Below are 18,776 nucleotides of genomic sequence, written 5' to 3'. Positions count from 1 at the left end.
GGGCCTGGACCTGGCATTGGAGGCATTAACATTCCAGGAGGTGGTGGAGGAGGAAGCCCAGGAGGAGGGGGTGGGAAAGGAATCATACTTGGCAGAGCAACTTCATCAACAACTAGGGGATCATTTCCATGATCAAACTGACAAAGGTCACCAAGTACACAAAATCCTCTTTCTGTGGAATAAAAAATAAAAAAGGAATCTTATTATCATCTACTTAGAGTTCAGAAAACAACAAAACATGTCCCTGAAAAACCCACCAATCTCATTTACAAAGTGGTTTTCTCCAAGGAATCCAAAGTCTCAGTGTTACTCTGTTAAGCATCACATATCCCCAAGGTAGAGGCAGATGTACTCTCTACTTTTTACACTATGATACTATGACTTGTTGAGACGGCAAATAAAAGAATCAAGAACAGGTTACCAACTACCATTATACTAAACCATTTGCAATTAAGTTTTCATAATAAAAACTCAGATATTTTAAGTGAATATCAATTTAGCAAAGGCTTGGGGTAGGGGAGAATAAGGGCATTGATCTAGATTATTTACTCAATCTATTCTCATTACATTATTCTAAAGCAACCATTATTGCTGCATCTGGAAGCTGAAACTTTCAAATATTCAGGTGGACATTATGTACCAGGTTATCATTTGCAGTACTGTTCATAGTAGAAAAATAATAGAAACATCCCAAACATACATCAATAAGGAATGAGTTAAACACGTTTGTACATAAAGAATACTAAGAATTAGGGCTGGGCGCAGTGGCTCACACCTGTAATACCAGCACTTTGGGAGGCCAAGGCAGGCAGATCACCAGGTCAAGAAATTGAGACCATCCTGACCAACATGGTGAAACCCCATCTCTACTAAAAATACAAAAATTAGCTGGGTGTGGTGACACGCGCTTACAGTCCCAGCTACTCAGGAGGCTGAAGCAGGAGAATCGCTTGAACGCAGGAGGTGGAGGCTGCAGTGAGCTGAGATCACCGCACTGCACTCCGGCCTGTTGACAGAGCAACACTCTATCTCAAAAAAAAAAAGAGAAAAAAAAGAATACTAAAAAGCCTAAATAAATATTGAGGAAGCTCGTTATGTTTTAACATAGGATGAATGCCAGGAAATACTGCTAAATGAAAAAACATTATGCAAAGTATGAGTAGTATACTAGTATTTATGTTAAAAATGTGGGGAAAATATGTGTATGTTTTTGCTTACGTACATATGCACAGACTATGTTTGGAAAGATAAACAACAAATTGATAACATTACGTTGGCCTTGGGAAGGCGTACTCTGTGGCTGAGAGATTAGGGCGAGAATGAGGTAATTCTTGAATTATAATTTGACTCTATTTCCTACTTTAAAATAAGTAAAATGTAAAAACATATGCATTCTATATTTATAGAAAAAAATTATGACGTCTGTGACTTGCCTGAAATAATACAGGCCACAGAAGTGAGTGGGAGTATACATTAAAACAACATACCCCATGAGTTGGTGCCTATTTAAATGATGTAACAGATACGCTGGGGTTAAGCATACCATTTTGTCAGCGTTTATGAATATATAAATACTTCCATAATAAAAATGTAAAAGAAATACACACATACCAATTCATTCATTCAAATGGAAAGTTGGCAAATCAAACTTGTAAGTAACTTCTACAAATTCCCAGCACCACACACTACTCAAAAAAATGATAATTCCTGGCTAGGCATGGTGGCTTACATCTGTAATCCCAGCACTTTGGGAGGCTGAGGCAGGTGGATCACCTGAGGTCAGGAGTTCCAGACAAGCCTGATCAATATGGTGGAACCCTGTCTCTATTAATACAAAAATCAGCCGGGCATGGTGGCTCACGCCTGTAATCCCAGCTACTTGGGAGGCTGAGGCAGGAAAATCGCTTGAACTTGGGAGGCAGAGGCTGCAGTGAGCCAAGATTGTGCCACTGCACACTAGCCTGGGGGACAGAGCAAGTCTGTCTCCAAAAATAAATAAATAAAATTTTTTAAAATTACAATTACTAGCATCTACGAAATTTTATGGTATACTACGGTATACAGTGTTTGAAGTAACAATGAGAACAAGAAAACAAACAAACAAAAATCTAAAAAAGGGTAAAATTTAAATATTCTCTCAATGAGAGCCAAACCATTAAATCAAACAAGTAAATAAGCATATGGCAAAAGAGATTCTCCTCCCCATTCATTCCTTTTAACAAAATTTGGACTACAGGCACGGCACAGTGGCTCACACCTATAATCCCAGCACACTGGGAGGCTGAGGCGGGCAGATCACCTGAGGTCAGGAGTTCGAGATCAGCCTGACAAAAATGGTGAAACCCTGTCTCTACTAAAAACACAAAAGTTAGCCAGGCATGGTGGCACGCGCCTGTGTGTGACTTGCTGGAAATAATACAGGCCAGTGAAGTGAGTAGGAATACAGATTAAACAACATTCCCCATGGGTTGGTACCTACTTGAGAGGCTACTTGGGAGGCTGAGGCAGGAGAATCGCTTGAACCCAGGAGATGGAGGTTGCAGTGAGCCAAGATCAAGCCACTGCACTCCATCCTGGGCGACAGAGCGAGTCTCTGTCTCAAAATAAATAAATAAAATAAAATAAAATAAACTGGACTATAACTAAAAGATATGCAATATATGCAACGTTTGCTTTGCTAGTACTTTTGGGCACAATATGAGAAAAGGTGTTGATTTTTACCATCATAATCTCTGCATCGCCTCTTTGGTGGTAGGTTTCGACCAAAAGAATTGGAAGAGCTATGATTGTTATAGTAATTAGACCAACTCTCAGTTGTGTTTTCAGAGTGGTGAGCAGGTGCGATCACTGTAACAGTGCTGGGAATAGACTGTGCCCCAGAGGAATACTGCTCAGAAGAGTTTGGAGGTGGTGCAGACACAGGTACATAGGAACTCTCCAAGTCATTCCTTTCGCTCTTAAACTTTGATCTTTCCCTGTGCTCTGTTTGGAGACAAAATTAAAAACAGAAAACAAAGAGATCAGATATTTCATGTTCTTAAACTATGTTTATTTTCTCACATAGAAAACATGAGAATGTTGGGTGCAGCACACCAACATGGCACATGTATACATATGTAACAAACCTGCACGTTGTGCACATGTACCCTAGAACTTAAAGTATAATAATTAAAAAAAAGAGAAAACATGAGAATGTTGAATTACACTTATCTAGCTATCCATATTTCGCACTGCTGTCTTTATTAATATATCCTAAAAGCGGGGACATCAACATGTGACATATCTTGGGCAAGAACTTATACAAAATCATCTTTTATAGTACCAACATTAGTCACACTTAAAAAAACCGTCAGCTTCTCCACAGATATTTAATAAGAAGGTTATCTAAGAACTGACTTCCAAACTTGTATCTCAGAAAATGAGTGGTTGGGATCCCAATAATCTACTTATTTTATCTTTTTAATTTTATCAACTTCAAGCACCCTTCCAGCATATCAATTACTTTTAGAAAACCAAATGAACAAAAAAGAAAAGCAGGCAACCCTCTCCCTCACATGATAGCTTTATTGATTAAAGGACATTTGTATCCATTAAACAAAATGAGTTAAGTCTAGACATGTACAATACTTGAACAGCTCCTTTTTAATCAAACTCCCTTGATTCCATCCCCAGAATAGAGCCCTGTTTTCTAACAAAATGAATATTGAGTTTCTTGAGACAATTCCAGTTTTTACACTGCTTAGACATATTAAAGGTACATCTTTCTTTAAGATAATTTCTTGCACCCTTGTGATAGAGACAGATAAACAACTACAGAGTTTTTAGGGGGACACTCATCTACTCACCAACATTCCTATTTGGATCCCGGTCTTTGCTGCGCCCCCTACTTCGGCTTCTACTACGACTCAGGCCTCGGCTCTTACTCCGACTCTTACTCCTGCCTCTTCTCCAGTCATACTTCTCACGGTACAATTCATTCCGCTCATAGTACCGGTCATAGTCTCTCCACTTCCCGTCTTCTCTTTTTTTCTCACGTGTCCTACAATATACAGATATAAAAGCCATATGCAGGCTATAGAAACCAAGTCTGCAAACAAATCTATAGTATAATACTACTCTTGAGTCATAATATCTACGCTTTTTTAGAAAGTTGCAAAACTACCACATAATTCCTCTAATCAAATATATACAGAGAAAAAAAAAATCCCTCCTGCAATTATGGGTGGGGAGAAATGAAAAAAAGAGGTGAATCCAAAGTATGGGGAGAGATGAGCAGAGGAAAACAGAAAATTTGAACTAGAAAAGAAAAAAGGCTCAAAACAAAGTGTTCCTAAACAAAGACCAATTTTTGATGTTAGGTTGATGATTCAATATACAAGTTGTACTACTTGTCATAAAAAATGCCATGGATGATTTTAATACTGAGCACCCCTAACCAAATGGAACATTTCATTAATATTCTCTAAGGGGACTGCTCCCACCCCTGAGCTCTTGGGGAAAACACATAATAATGACTGTTTATAAAAGGAACAGAAAGTAAAACAAAGAAAAAAACAGAAAGAATGAAAGCAAGAAAGGTAACATCTTTCTTTAATGAGTTTACAGAGAGGAGTTAGTATATATATTAAAAATCCCTTGCAAGGCAACTAAAAAGTGAGTCATCAGTATCTTCCTAATTAAAGATAAACACAAACCTTCGTTCACTAGATTCTGAACGAGTCTTCTGGGGACTAGGATACTTCTTTTTTCTGCCATCTCGTTCTTCCTCTGCTGGCTCCTGAAATACCTATATGAAAATATTGATTAGAAATAAGAGTAGGGCCAGGCACGGTGGCTCACACCTGTAATCCCAACACTTTAGGAGGTCCAGGTGGGAAGACTACTTGAGGCCCGGAGATTGAGACCAGCCTGAAAAACACAGCGAGACTCCATCTCTACTAAAAATAATAAATAAAATAAGTTAGCTGGGCATGGTGGCATGCACCTGTAGTTCCAGCTATTCAGGAGGCTGATATGGGAGGACTGCTTGAACCCAGAAGTCGGAGGCTGCATTAAGCCATGATCACACCACTGCACCACAGGCTGGGCAAGAGAGTGAGACCCTTCTCAAAAACAAACAAAAAAAAGAAATAAGAATGGTCCCTCTTGGTTGGGCGCAGTGATTCACACCTAATAATCCCAGCACTTTGGGTGGCTGGGCAGGCGGATAACTTGAGGTCAGGAGTTCTAGATGAGCACGGCCAACATGGTGAAACCCCATCTCTACTAAAAATACAAAAATTAGCCAGGCGTGGTGGCATGCACCTGTAGTCCCAGCTACTCGGGGGGCTGAGACAGCAGAATCATTTGAACCCAGGAGGCGGAGGTCGCAGTGAGCCGAAATTGCGCCACTGCACTCCAGCCTGGGCAACAGAGCGAGAATCTGTCTCCAAAAAAAAAAAAAAAAGAAAGGACAGTCCCTCTATAAATTATGAAATATGTCCATCTACCTGATAATATTTCTGGCGCAAGAGAGGGCACAAGTAAATACACTGAAAAAATAAAGTCAAATCATACCCAAAAGAGTTAGGCAACAGCAGAAATAAAAAAGATGCTCAGATTACTTCAACAAGCAGTAGGTTAATTTTTTAATGTTAATTTAAAGTAGGGAAAGGTAGTGTAGGAAAAGTATAAATAATTCATTCTTCAAATTAAAATAAAACAGCAAATCTCCAAGTACCATATAGTAAAATGGTTTTGTTTTCCTCATTATGAAATACATATACATATATAATTAATTTTAGTAGCTCTTCAGATTTTTTTCATAGGAAATGTTTTAGGAAAAAATGGTTAAATTAATGAATGCTATAAAACTAAGTAATTCATGTAAACTACGGAAAAATTGTATAGGAACTAATGGAAATATTAAGGTTTTCTCTCAAAGCCTAACAGTCAAAATTGACCAGAATATTTCTGGCGCAAGAGAGGGCACAAGTAAATACACTGAAAAAATAAAGTCAAATCATACCCAAAAGAGTTAGGCAACAGCAGAAATAAAAAAGATGCTCAGATTACTTCAACAAGCAGTAGGTTAATTTTTTAATGTTAATTTAAAGTAGGGAAAGGTAGTGTAGGAAAAGTATAAATAATTCATTCTTCAAATTAAAATAAAACAGCAAATCTCCAAGTACCATATAGTAAAATGGTTTTGTTTTCCTCATTATGAAATACATATACATATATAATTAATTTTAGTAGCTCTTCAGATTTTTTTCATAGGAAATGTTTTAGGAAAAAATGGTTAAATTAATGAATGCTATAAAACTAAGTAATTCATGTAAACTACGGAAAAATTGTATAGGAACTAATGGAAATATTAAGGTTTTCTCTCAAAGCCTAACAGTCAAAATTGACCAGAAATACAAAGAGAACAGTAATTTTTTTTTTAATTTAATTTTATTTTTTTTTTGAGACCAAGTGTCAGTCTGTTGCCCAGGTTGGAGTGCAGTGGTGCCATCTCGGCTCACTGCAACCTCTGCCTCCCAGAAAACCAGTGATTTTTATTATTGTACTTGAACAAGTTTATCTCAAACCAAATATACAGTCCTTACTAGAGAAAAGTGAAATAAAGTAATTTGCAAGAGTTAAACAAATACCCATCTATGGAGAATCTCACTGACAAATACACAAATCGGGAAGTGGTGAATGGACTTAGGAGATAATTTAATAAAATTCAGGCAACATAAAATGGCAGCCACAATATGGCAACCATATGGCAGCAAAATCACTACGCAGTCACTAGACTACATTTAAAAATCATTCTCCATCCTCATTCACAGGAAATACAGAGGATGTATTACTCCACTGGGATGCAAACAGCAAAATCCAGACAGTAAAAACTCTACAGGACAAATGATTGAATTTCTTCACAAAATAAAATTTAAGGAAAAAGATGAGATAAAGAAAAGAGGAATGAAGGCAGTGTGCTTCATTAATCATGGCACATGTCTACCACGTTGTTTTTCCAGAAGCAGTATGAGTTGGTGCCAATGATCCAAATTCTTTTACCCTGGTGATCAATAGTCTAACCAGAAAACCACTAATGGAACCCAATATAGCCAAGGACCAAGGAAGAAAGTTAAAATGGGTAATCCCTAGATTTGCTTCTCTATACCCTGTTAGAGCAACTAAGCACAGACCAGAAAAAGACAATTAACCAAAGATGTGTGCCACCTCAGACTCCTTCCCTACTCTATTATCTAACAGAAATACTATAAACAATTATGTTTATGCACTATTAAATGAACTATAATTTATTTCAGTAATTGCAATTAAGTTATGTATAAAACTCAGAAAATGAGAAGTGCCAGAAAGTTGTCATTTGGGGTAGCTCTACACAGAAACTGGTATTATCCATTTTTCACAATTCTCAAAATTGTATCTACAAAGACACAAATAAGACAGTATAACGGTTTTGTTTTGTTTTTTAACTGTTCTTTCAAAACTCAAGATAGGCTGGGTGCGGTGGCTCACAACTGTAATCCCAGCACTTTGGGAGGCCAAGGCAGGTGAATCACCTGAGGTCAGGTGTTCAAGACCAGCCTGGCCAACATGGTGAAACTCTGTCTCTACTAAAAATACAAAAAAATTAGCCAGGAGTGGTGGTAGACACCTGTAATCCCAGCTACTTGGGAGGCTGAGGCAAGAGAATTGCATGAATCCAGGAGGCGGAGGTGGCAGTGAGCCGAGACCGCACCATTGCACTCCAGCCTGGTCAACAAGAATGAAACTCCATCTCAAAAAAATAAATCAATAAACTCAAGATAATGCAAATTTTCTCTTATATTCAAATCAGCTGCCTCTCAAACAGATACATCTATACCACTGAAATTCAATGACTGTAAAAAACGTTACAAAAAATTTTAACTTATAAAAAACATAATCTATACCATAGACCAAAAATTGTATACTATAATGTACCAAAGAAAAATTTCTGTGAAAGTTCTCAAGAAAGATTTCTTCCAGCCCTGGCGGAGTGGCTCATGCCTATAATCCCAGCACTTTGGGAGGCCGAGGCAAGCAGGTCACTTGAGGTCAGGAGTTTAAGACCAGCCTGGCCAACTTGGTGAAACCCCATCTCTACTAAAAAAAAACAAACAACACACACACACACACACACACACACACACACACACACACACACACATATAAATTAGGCAGGAGTGGTGGCAGGGCCTATCATCCCAGCTACCCAGGAGGCTGAAGCAGAATAATTGCCTGAACCTGGAAGGTAGAGGTTGCAATGGGCCGAGATCACAACACCGCACTCCACCCTGGGCGACAGAATGAGATTCTGTCTAAAAAAAAAAACCGAAAGGTAGCCAGGCACGGTGGCTCACCCCTGTAATCCCAGCACTTTGGGAGGCTGAGGCAGGTGGATCACGAGGTCAGGAGTTTAAGACCAGCCTGGCAGTATGGTGAAACTCTGTCTCTACTAAAAATACAAAAATTAGCCAGGCATGGTGGCACATGCCTGTAATCCCAGCTACTTGGGAGGCTAGGTAGGAGAATCGCTTGAATCTAGGAGGTGGAAGCTGCAGTGAGCTGAGACGGCACCACTGCACTCTAACCTTGGGCGATGGAGCGAGACTGTCTCAAAAAAAAAAAAAAAAAAAAAAAAAAAACCAGAAAGGTTTCTTCCTATTTCCAGTACTTGAAGACACATTAAACAAGCCTCTCCAATTTTGAAAGAACTTGATGAGATAATTACAGGGCATGATATTAAAAAAAAAAAAAACAAAACAAAAAAAACCAGACAGCATTCTCAGTTGATCGTAATTAAATATAGCCACATTTTTTTCTTTTAATGTTGGATCAGGTCAATCAGCCTAGCATTTAAAAATGAATTGGAAATAACTAAACGATACCTAATCCTTAGAATCAATCCTGAAAATGGAGAGGAAAAGAACATGCTATAAAAAAGAAACACTTGGGACCAGGTGCAGTGGCTCATGCCTGTACTCCCAGCACTTTGGGAGGCCAAGGCAGGAGGATCGCTTAAGATCAGGAGTTCAAGACGAGCCTTGGCAACATAGTGAAACTCTTGTCTCTTTAACAACAACAACAAACTTTTTTAAACGGAAATAAAAAAAGGACATTGCCTGGTAAACTGATAAAACTGAATACAGATAATACATTAAAATACTATATGGATGTTAAATTTACTGAACTTGATCACAGTATCATAAGTTACCTAAGAGAATATTACTTATTTGTAGGAAATACACACTGAAGTACTCTACTTAGGGGTGAAAAGACATGAAGTATGTGACTTACTACTCAAATGACTAAGAAAAAAATCATATGGATATTTAAAGAGAGCAGATGGGGCAAAGTTTCAGTAAATATATCTAGAACACCTATAAACCCAGAGCTTTGGGAGGCAGAGATGGGAGTTTGAGACCAACCTGGGCAACATAAGGAGACTCCATCTCTACCAAAAAAAAAAAAGTTTATCTAGATAGATGTCATATGGGTGTTTTGGATACTATTCTTGTAATTTTTTTTTTTTTTTTTTTTTCTGAGGCAGAGTTTTGCTCTTGTTGCCCAGGCTGGAGTGCAACAGCACAATCTCGGCTCACTGCAACCTCTGCCGCCCCAGTTCAAGTGATTCTCCTGCCTCAGCCTCCCAAGTAACTGGGATTACAGACACCTGCCACCATGCCCAACTAATATTTTGTATTTTTAGTAGAGGCAGGGCTTCCCATGTTGGCCAGGCTGATCTCAAACTTCTGACCTCAGGTGATTTGCCCACCCAGGCCTCCCAAAGCACTGGGATTACAGGCATGAGCCACCATACCCGGCCTCTTGTAATTTTTATTTAAGTTTAAAATTATTTCTAAATTAAAAATTCATTTTACCTTCAGAATAAATGTAATAAAAAAAATTAGGAAATATTTCTGCATGATAACCAACATTTATGTGCCAGGCACTGGACTAGAAACCATATATATACACACACATAATCTCACCTAATCCTCCATAGGTACTACTCTGATCCTCATTTTACTGATATCAGAGTGAGACAGAGAAGTGAACTTGTAGAGTTGTTATTATAACTCACACAACTTGATTACAGAATCCACATTTTTCTATGCTATATTGTCTGTATATAAAAGGAAGTACAAAGAACTCTGTAAAATTTCCTTCTTGGCTCAAACAATTAGGTTACCATCTATAACCATGTTTTTATACTTCAATATTATAAAAACATTTCTAAAGTCCTCTTTCCAATATTGACAGTGATGTTCAGAATTAAATTAACTATTTTTTAAAACTCTATATAATCAAAAAGTGTAACTGGTTTCTCCATACACATGAAAATGTGTTACCTAATGATTTCTCTTGAGGATTTGTTAACAGTTCACTTTCAGTCAATCTCTCTGTATTTAACCAAGTTTTCTTTTTCTAAAAGTCACTAGATAAGGTTTCTCTGACTTCCTCAATATTGTAAAATATTTCTTGGATCTCTAAACAAGCTATCTGAAACTTTTCCAACTCTTCAGTCCAAGCAACTACGAAATCCTGATGAATAATCTGTACCATGCCTAAAATCCGGAAACTTGAATCAATACGCAATTACTTTTAAAAGGCTCAACTTCCAACTAAGGATACTGGTGACAGAATCTAAGAGGCCCCCAAGAGCAGGAGAAAAAATTTGCATTACCTCTTCTTTAATGTCTTCTTTTTCTTGGACTAGTGGTTTTGGCTCAGGCTTAACTGGTTCCAAAGGTGGAAGGTAGTTCTTAGTATAGAGACTTTCGAATAGTTTGTCCACAAAACCTGAAGTTTCTAAGGAGAAGAAATAACATTTACATATTGTGCAAACAAAAAACAAAAATTTGACAACACATTGTCAGCAAAGCTTAGGAAAACAGGGCATCTTGTACACTGCTGGTAGGACTAAAAATGAGTCCTACCTTATGGAAGAGAATCCCACTTCCAGGTTTTAAAATCCTTCTGACCTACTTGCAAAATAATATATAAGATTATTTGTTGGAGTATGTAATAGCAAAAGATCGGACACAACTCAAATTTCCATGAATAAGAGACTAGTTAAATAAACTATGGGATATCTATACAATAGAGTACACGACAGCTATAAAAAGAAAGAATACTAATAATACCTGATCTCGAAGATATGAGAGTATATATTTATATGTGTTTCTATCCATCTGCATAAAGAAACTGAAATAAAATAAAAACTGACAAAATTGTGTACTGTAGGTGGGAACGCGGTGGATGTAAAACAGTAGAAGACTTTTACGGTATACCTCTTATTGTTGGATTAAAGGCACTGCCAACTCAAAAAACTTAACTGAAAATTGTTTTAAATCAGTTAAATATTTATTGATATGAAAATGATACAAAACTAACTTTTTGTGTTTTACTTAAAGGGTGCTCTGTTTGAAACTTTCTCAGAAAACTGAATGGGAGAACCAGATGAATTTACTGAAAGTATTAATGTCAAATATTTATACTGCCTTTTTTTTTTTTGAGACAGAGTCTTGCTCTGTTGCTCAGGCTGGAGTGCAGTGGTGCAATCTCAGCTTCAATCCTCCTGAGTTCAAGTGATTCTCCTGCCTCAGTCTCCTGAGTAGGTAGGATTACAGGCATGTGCCACCACGCCCAGCTAATTTTTGTATTTTTAGTGGAGACGGGGTTTTACCATGTTGGCCAAGCTGGTCTTGAACTCCTGACCTCAGGTGATCTGACTGCCTCGGCCTCCCAAAGTGCTGGGATTACAGGCATGAGCCACCACGTCTGGCCTATGCCTTATTAAAACCAAATCTAATTAACTTTGATTGGTCCTACCCTAAGGAACAGCTAAAGAGCATATTAAAAGCACAACACAAACTCTGCTTACATTTCAATTATTACATCTTTTACATAAAACCTATTTCTAAAATGTTATCTTTTCTATAGAAAAGTATCTTCTTATAAATTTCTTTATACTACTGATTTGTGTAGTAAGCATTTTTCCATGATTATAAAACTGTTAGCTCTCATTAACTATTACATATAAACTTAAGATAATCAGACCCTTCAAAGCCTCTATAATAAGAATACTTTCACTTATAATTATTTTTTAAAACAATTTATAACACGTTATTATCTTTTGTAATCTGAAAGACACATAGCTCAATTTGTAAAAAGCAAAGACAAACATCTACTATTAAACAATATTCTCTGGGAAACCAAAGTTTGGAAAAAATTAAAAATAAAAAATAAAAACCATATTCAAGGTACACTATTAAATTTTTAAAACATTATATATCATTATAAAAGAGTATGCTCACTTAATACTATTTTAAGATGCAATATAAACATAGACATAATTCTACAGTTGCACTGTCCAATATAGTAGCCACTAGTTACATGTAGCTCTTTAAATTTGAGTTTAAATTAATTAAAATTAAATTTAAAAATCAATTTCTGGTCAGACGCAGTGGCTCATGCCTGTAATCCCAACATTTTGGGAGGCCAAGGCGGGTGGATCACTTGAGGCCAGGAGTTTGAGACCAGTGTGGCCAACATGGTGAAACTCTGTCTACTAAAAATACAAAACTTAGCCAGGTGTGGTGGCGCGTGCCTGTAACTCCAGCTACTCAAGAGGTTGAGGCAGGAGAATTGCTTGAGCGCAAGAGGTAGAGGTTTCAGTGAGCTGAAATTGCAGCACTGCACTCCAGCCTGGGCAACAAGAGCGAAACTCTGTCTCAAAAAAAAAAAAAAAAAAATCAATTTCTCTGGCCTATTAACCAGATTATCAAGTGCTCAATAGCCACATGTGGCTAACGGCTACTGAAATGGAAAGTACAGATGTAGACCATATGCACAAAGTTCTATTGGACAGTGCTAGTCTAGAAATACATATACAAGCTGATAACAGTGATATAAATTTATCTCTGGTGGCAAATTTACGGTTACTTATTTTCTTATCCTTTTAAAAATGTAGTGTATAGTTCCTTCTCATACATATTACTTATGTAATTTTTTAAAATTACTAAAATCCTTTCTAATTTTTTTTGAGATGGAGTCTTGCTCTGTCACCCAGGCCTCCCAAGTAGCTGGGACTACAGGCAACCATCACCACTCCTGGCTAATTTTTCTGTATTTTTTTTAGTAAAGATGGGGTTTCACCGTGTTAGCCAGGATGGTCTCGATCTCCTGACCTCGTGATCTGCCCGCCTCAGCCTCCCAAAGTGCTGGGATTACAGGCATAAGCCACGGCGCCCGGCTAATCCTTTCTAACTTTTTATAACAAAGAATTCTTAGACGTCTAAACATTAATTTGGCCTTTTACCCCAAATATCTTTACCATGTTTTGCTTTCTCTTTTATCATGGTTCTGCATTTCACACGATTCATCTTTAACATAAATTAAGGAATGTAAATTAACACATTTAGAAAAGAAAACATCTGTACTGGGGAGGAAATTAAATAGTTGTTATACTGGGAAGAAATTCTGTCAGTATTGTTTTGTTTCTACAAAAAGAGCTGTAAAATGCATGAAAAAATATGTAATCCTATGTTTTAGATTGAGAAGCCATACTTACTTTTCTCTTTCACAGTAAATACTTATTTTAAATGATATCTTCTCATCACCAATAGCTAAATCAACTGATAAACATATATATATATATATTTTTTTTTTTTTTGAGTCGGAGTCTCGTTCAGTCGCCCAAGCTGGAGTGCAGTGGCGTGATCTCAGCTCACTGCAACCTCCGCCTCCTGGGTTCAAGCAATTCTCCTGCCTCAGCCTCCCGAGTAGCTGAGACTACAGGCATGCACCACCACGCCCTGTAAATTTCTGTATTTTTAGTAGAGACAGGGTTTCACCATGCTGGCCAGGATGGTCTTAATCTCTTGACCTCATGATCCGCCCGCCTGGGCCTCCCAAAGTGCTGGGATTACAGGCGTGAGTCACCACGCCTGGCCCATTCAACAATATTTACTGAACATCTTCCATGTACCAAGTACTGTAGGTTCCAAGTCTCCACTCTCAACCAAATGAAAGGCAAACAAAGGGTAGAGAGACAGATAAACAGGGAAATAAACCTATGACAGGTGGTGACAAGTGCCATGAAAACAACAAAACAGGAGTCAGGCACAGGGGCTCATGCCTTGTAATCCCAGCACTTTGGGATGCCAAGGTGGGGCAGTTGCTTGAGGCAAGAAGTTCAAGGATCAAACTGGGCAACAAAGTGAGACCCCAACACTACAAAAATAAAAATACACAGATATAAAAATAAATAAATAAAAAAGTAATAAAACAGGGTTGGAAGGAGGAGAGTGGATGGAGGCATGGAGTATACTATACTACACTGTATGTAGAGCACCCAGGGGAAACTGCTTTGAGAAGATGACATTTGAAGAGACCAGAAAGAAGCGAGGGAAGAATCCATGTTTCAGGCAAGGGTAAAACGAGTTCAAAGGGCCTGAGTTGGGAACATGTTTGCCATAATTCAAAAAATAGGTGGTAAATGTGGCTAGAGTGGAACAAGTGAGGGGGAATGATAGGAGATAAGGTCAGAGGCAACAGGGGAAACCTTGAGGAAGATCTGTAGACCATGGAAACGGATTTGGTAAGATGAAAAGTTAAAAGGCACAAAGAGAAGAGGATCATGCACATCTCTTCTTGGATATTAAGAAGCCCCATCCAAGGGGGGGAAAAAACTGATGAGCTCATCATCTTAATGAAAAGCAAGAATAAGCAGCTTCATTATCCTTAAACTGTTATTCCTCAATCATCAAGTAGGCTCTGTCAAAAGTTGCAAAAGACCTAATCATCTAAAAAGCATTAGAGCTGCCATTGCCTTAATAGAGGAAAGCAGCAAAGAAGAAAAGGGAAAAAACCAGTTCTAACAAAACATGATAAATAATTAAGTATGAATGGGTATATTCAAGTATTCAAAGGACTCTGACTACTTTCTTTCCTATCAAGCTTATATCTCCAAGACTTTTCAGGGAGTTTTAAATTTAAAATCTTTACTTCAATACTTGATTGAAGGCCCATAATAATTACCTTTTTGTAAAAAGACATCAAGTTGATCAGCACAAAAGGCTTTTAATTCTTTCTCAGGTTTGTCCTTCTTGACCAGTGCTACAACATAGTTGGCTAAGGCTGAAGGATCAGCATCACATCTAGTTAGACAAAGAGAAAACAAAAATTTTAAAAAACACTTTTTTTTCAAACAGTTGTGTCATTAATGAAGTAACCCTTATTTTGGAAAATGAGAGATCAAAACTATTCTAAAAACTGACCACAAACACAGGCAACTTTTATAATAAACATATACATACTGCGAGATTTTCCTTTTGCATTTATTTCTACAAAATGACTAGTATGTCTTCTATTTTTGAGGTTCTAATTATACCAAGGATCTTGGGTGAGCTCTACATTTATTTGTTCTCTCAATGATAATGGGGAAAGAGTGGCAACTGATCCCTAAGTTGCTGTTTGGCTCCCAGCTATAGAAGCACTGTCAGTAACACCTTCAGGAACTATCTGTTCCAGGTGATTGATGAGCAAAAGGAAGGGAAGTGATGGAAAAATTTTCTCCTCTCCTCAAGACACCTCTCCTGACACCACAGGCACCAGTATCTAAAAATGGCTATCAGCCCTTTGGCTAATCTCAATGAGTATCTTAAAGATCTTTTTAAAAAATAAGAACATGAAAAGAATGGCACTTAAATATTATTGGCAAATGCTTTAGCAGCTATAAGAAAGAAAGATCTAGGAGTTAGAAACAGAAAGGAAAAGAGAAGTGGTGAAAGGACAGCAGAGATAACCTTTATCTACTTCACATTTTTTTTAGTAAGTAATCCAACACTGACACTCAAAATCATCTCCTATTCCAGGATAGCTCATAATCCTTGGGTTGTCAACTCCTGATGGATAGTAATCTGTCTGAATCAAGGTTTTATGTACATCACATGAAACTAGAAGTTTTCTTGTTGTAAACATATATATACACACACAAATATAAAATATTCTAGACTTTCTGATGAATACATAATTAACACATATCCTTCACAGTATGGTTATGGAGGTAAAATGAAAACATTCAGGCTGGGTGCAATGGCTCAGGCCTGTAATCCCAACATTCTGAGAGGCTGAGGCAGGAGAATCACTTGAGCCCAGGAGTCCAAGACCAGCCTGGGCAACATGGCAAAACCCTGTTGCTACAGGAAATACAAAAATTAGCCAGGTATGCTGGTGCACGCCTGTAATTCCAGCTACTCTGGAGGCTGAGGTGGGAGGATGCTTGAGGCTGGGAGGCAGAGATTGCAGTCAGCCGATATCACACCACTGCACTCCAGCCTGGGTGACAGAATGAGACCCTGTCTCAAAGAAACAAAAAACAAACAAAAAATTCAGAATAACAGTAAGTAAAACTATTATGCAAGCAAAGTGATTATATAACCTAAAAAACACTATTCAAATCTAACTAATCTTGCTCTATAATTCTCGGGCCTTCACTGCCAGCCAGAAAGTTAAAAGATTTCAGCTCACTTGGGAGGCTGAGGCAAGAGGACACCTTGAGCCCACGAGTTGGAGGTTGCAGCAAGCCATGATCACGCCACTGCACTCCAGCCTAGGCAACAGAGTGAGATCTTGTCTCCAAAAAAAAAGAGGCTTCAGCTCAAGAATATCAATCACATTTCCAATAACTTTGTGAGATTAGTAAACAAAATAAAAATCAAGCACCAGTACTTTTACTTCCTTCTAGTTTTTATACTTAAAGTTCGTAATTCAGTAACACAAGTTTTTTTGTTGTCACTATTAACATTGTCATGGGAAAGGCTGGTTCTTTAAGCATTCATGTGCCTGGCCGGGTGCAGTGGCTCATGTCTGTAATCCCAGCACTTTGGGAGGCCGAGGCAGGTGGATCACCTGAGGTCAGGAGTTCAAGACCAGCCTGGCCAACATGGTGAAACCCTGTCTCTACTAAAAACACAAAAATTAGCCAGGCAAGGTGGTGGGCACCTGTAATCCCAGCTACTCGGGAGGCTGAGGCAGAAGAATCACTTGAACCCAGGAGGCAGAGGTTGCAGTGAGCTGAGATCATGCCATTGCATTCCAGCCTGGGCTACAGAGCGAGACTCCATCTCTAAATACATAAATAAATAGACAGACAGACAGATAGATAGACAGTCAGTCAGTCAAGGCTGGGCATGGTGGCTCATACCCGTAATCCCAACACTTTGGGAGGCCAAGGCAGACTGCTTAAGTCCAGGAGTTCAAGAACAGCTTGGGCAATATAGCGAGACCCAGTCTCTACAAATAATATAAAAATTAGCCAGGCATGGTGGCACATGCCTGTAGTCCCAGCTATTCAGGAAGCTGAGGCAGGAGGATAGACTGAGCCTAGGAGGTCCAGGCTATAATGAGCCATGATCACACCACTGCCCTCTAGCCTGGGATACACAGTGAGACCGTGTCTCAAAAAATAAAAAATTAAAGAAAGTAAAGATTTTTCTTAAGTAAAAAATAAGTTACATTTTGGAGAATTATGAACAGATAACCTTAGTAAGTCCAACTGCTAAATTCTAAAATTTATATATATATATATGTGTGCCTGTGTGTGTGTGTATATATATATATAGAGAGAGAGAGAGAGAGTGTGTGTGTGTGTAAACTTGAATTTGCTAAGAGAATAGATCTTTTTTTTGAAACAGTGTCTTGCCTGTGGCCCAGGCTGGAGTGCAGTGGCTCAATCTCAGCTCATTGCAACCTCCACCTCCTGGGTTCACGCCATTCTCCTGCCTCAGCCTCCTGAGTAGCTGGGACTACAGGTGCCCACCACCATGCCCAGATAGTTTTTCATATTTTTTAGTAGAGATGGGGCTTCACCGTGTTAACCAGGATGGTCTCGATCTCCTGACCTCGTGATCCGTCCGCCTCGGCGTCCCAAAGCGCTGGGATTACAGGCATAAGCCACTGTGCCTGGCCTAAGAGAGCAGATCTTAGGTGTTCTCGCCACACAAAAAAATATAGCTATATGAGATGATTATGTTAATTAGCTTTTGATATATATGCACATTTCAGCATTTGTATGTATATCAAAACATCACACCTTAAATGCATACAATTTTTATTAATAAAATTTTAAATTAAAAACAAAAATAGTGAACATATAGCCTTTCTATCTTCAAAAAATATTATGGTCCAGTGTGGTGGCTCACGCCCATAATTCCACACTTCGGGAGGCCAAGTGTGGGGATCGCTTGAGTCCAGGAGTTTCAGACTATGGCGAAACCCATTTCTACAAAAAATTAACCAGGTATGGTGACATGCGCCTGTGGTCCCAGCTACCCAGGAGGCCGTGGTGGGAGAATCACGTGAGCCCAAGAGGCAGAGTGTGCAGTGAGCCAAGATTGTGCTACTGCACTCCAGCATGGGCAACAGAGCAAGACTGTCTCAAAAATAAAAATAAAATAAAAATTACACATGCCAGCAGGGCGCAGTGGGTCACCCCTGCAGTCCCAGCGCTTTGGAAGGCCGAGACAGGAGGATCAAGAGGTCAGGAGTTCAAGACCAGCCTTACCAAAATGGTGAAACCCCATCTCTACTAAAAACACAAAAATTAGCCAGGCGTGGTGGTATGCGCCTGTAATCCCAGCTACTCAGGAGACTGAGGCAGGAGAATCACTTGAACCCGGGAGGCAGAGGTTGCAGTGAGCAGAGATCACGCCGCTGCATTCCAACCTGGGTGACAGAGCGAGACTGTCTCA

General features: G+C 38.6%; 1 protein-coding gene across 1 annotated transcript in view; it reads right to left on the bottom strand.

The window, feature by feature from the left end:
- RBM27 (RNA binding motif protein 27) overlaps positions 1 to 18,776 on the bottom strand; it is a 96,275-nt gene that overhangs the window by 65,410 nt on the left and 12,089 nt on the right. The window contains exons 2-6 of the mRNA XM_012001537.1: positions 15,064 to 15,182; positions 10,706 to 10,830; positions 4,695 to 4,786; positions 3,846 to 4,039; positions 2,722 to 2,982 (exon numbers count right to left, since the gene is read on the bottom strand). Coding sequence (XP_011856927.1) covers positions 2,722 to 2,982; positions 3,846 to 4,039; positions 4,695 to 4,786; positions 10,706 to 10,830; positions 15,064 to 15,182 — 791 coding nt within the window. The remainder of the gene's footprint in view (positions 1 to 2,721; positions 2,983 to 3,845; positions 4,040 to 4,694; positions 4,787 to 10,705; positions 10,831 to 15,063; positions 15,183 to 18,776) is intronic.

The sequence above is a fragment of the Mandrillus leucophaeus genome, unplaced genomic scaffold (assembly GCF_000951045.1).
Source record: "Mandrillus leucophaeus isolate KB7577 unplaced genomic scaffold, Mleu.le_1.0 Scaffold663, whole genome shotgun sequence".
In the NCBI taxonomy this organism is placed as follows: Eukaryota; Metazoa; Chordata; class Mammalia; order Primates; family Cercopithecidae; genus Mandrillus; species Mandrillus leucophaeus.
Note: the sequence above shows the minus strand (reverse complement) of the source record. Positions and strands in the feature narration are given on the sequence as shown.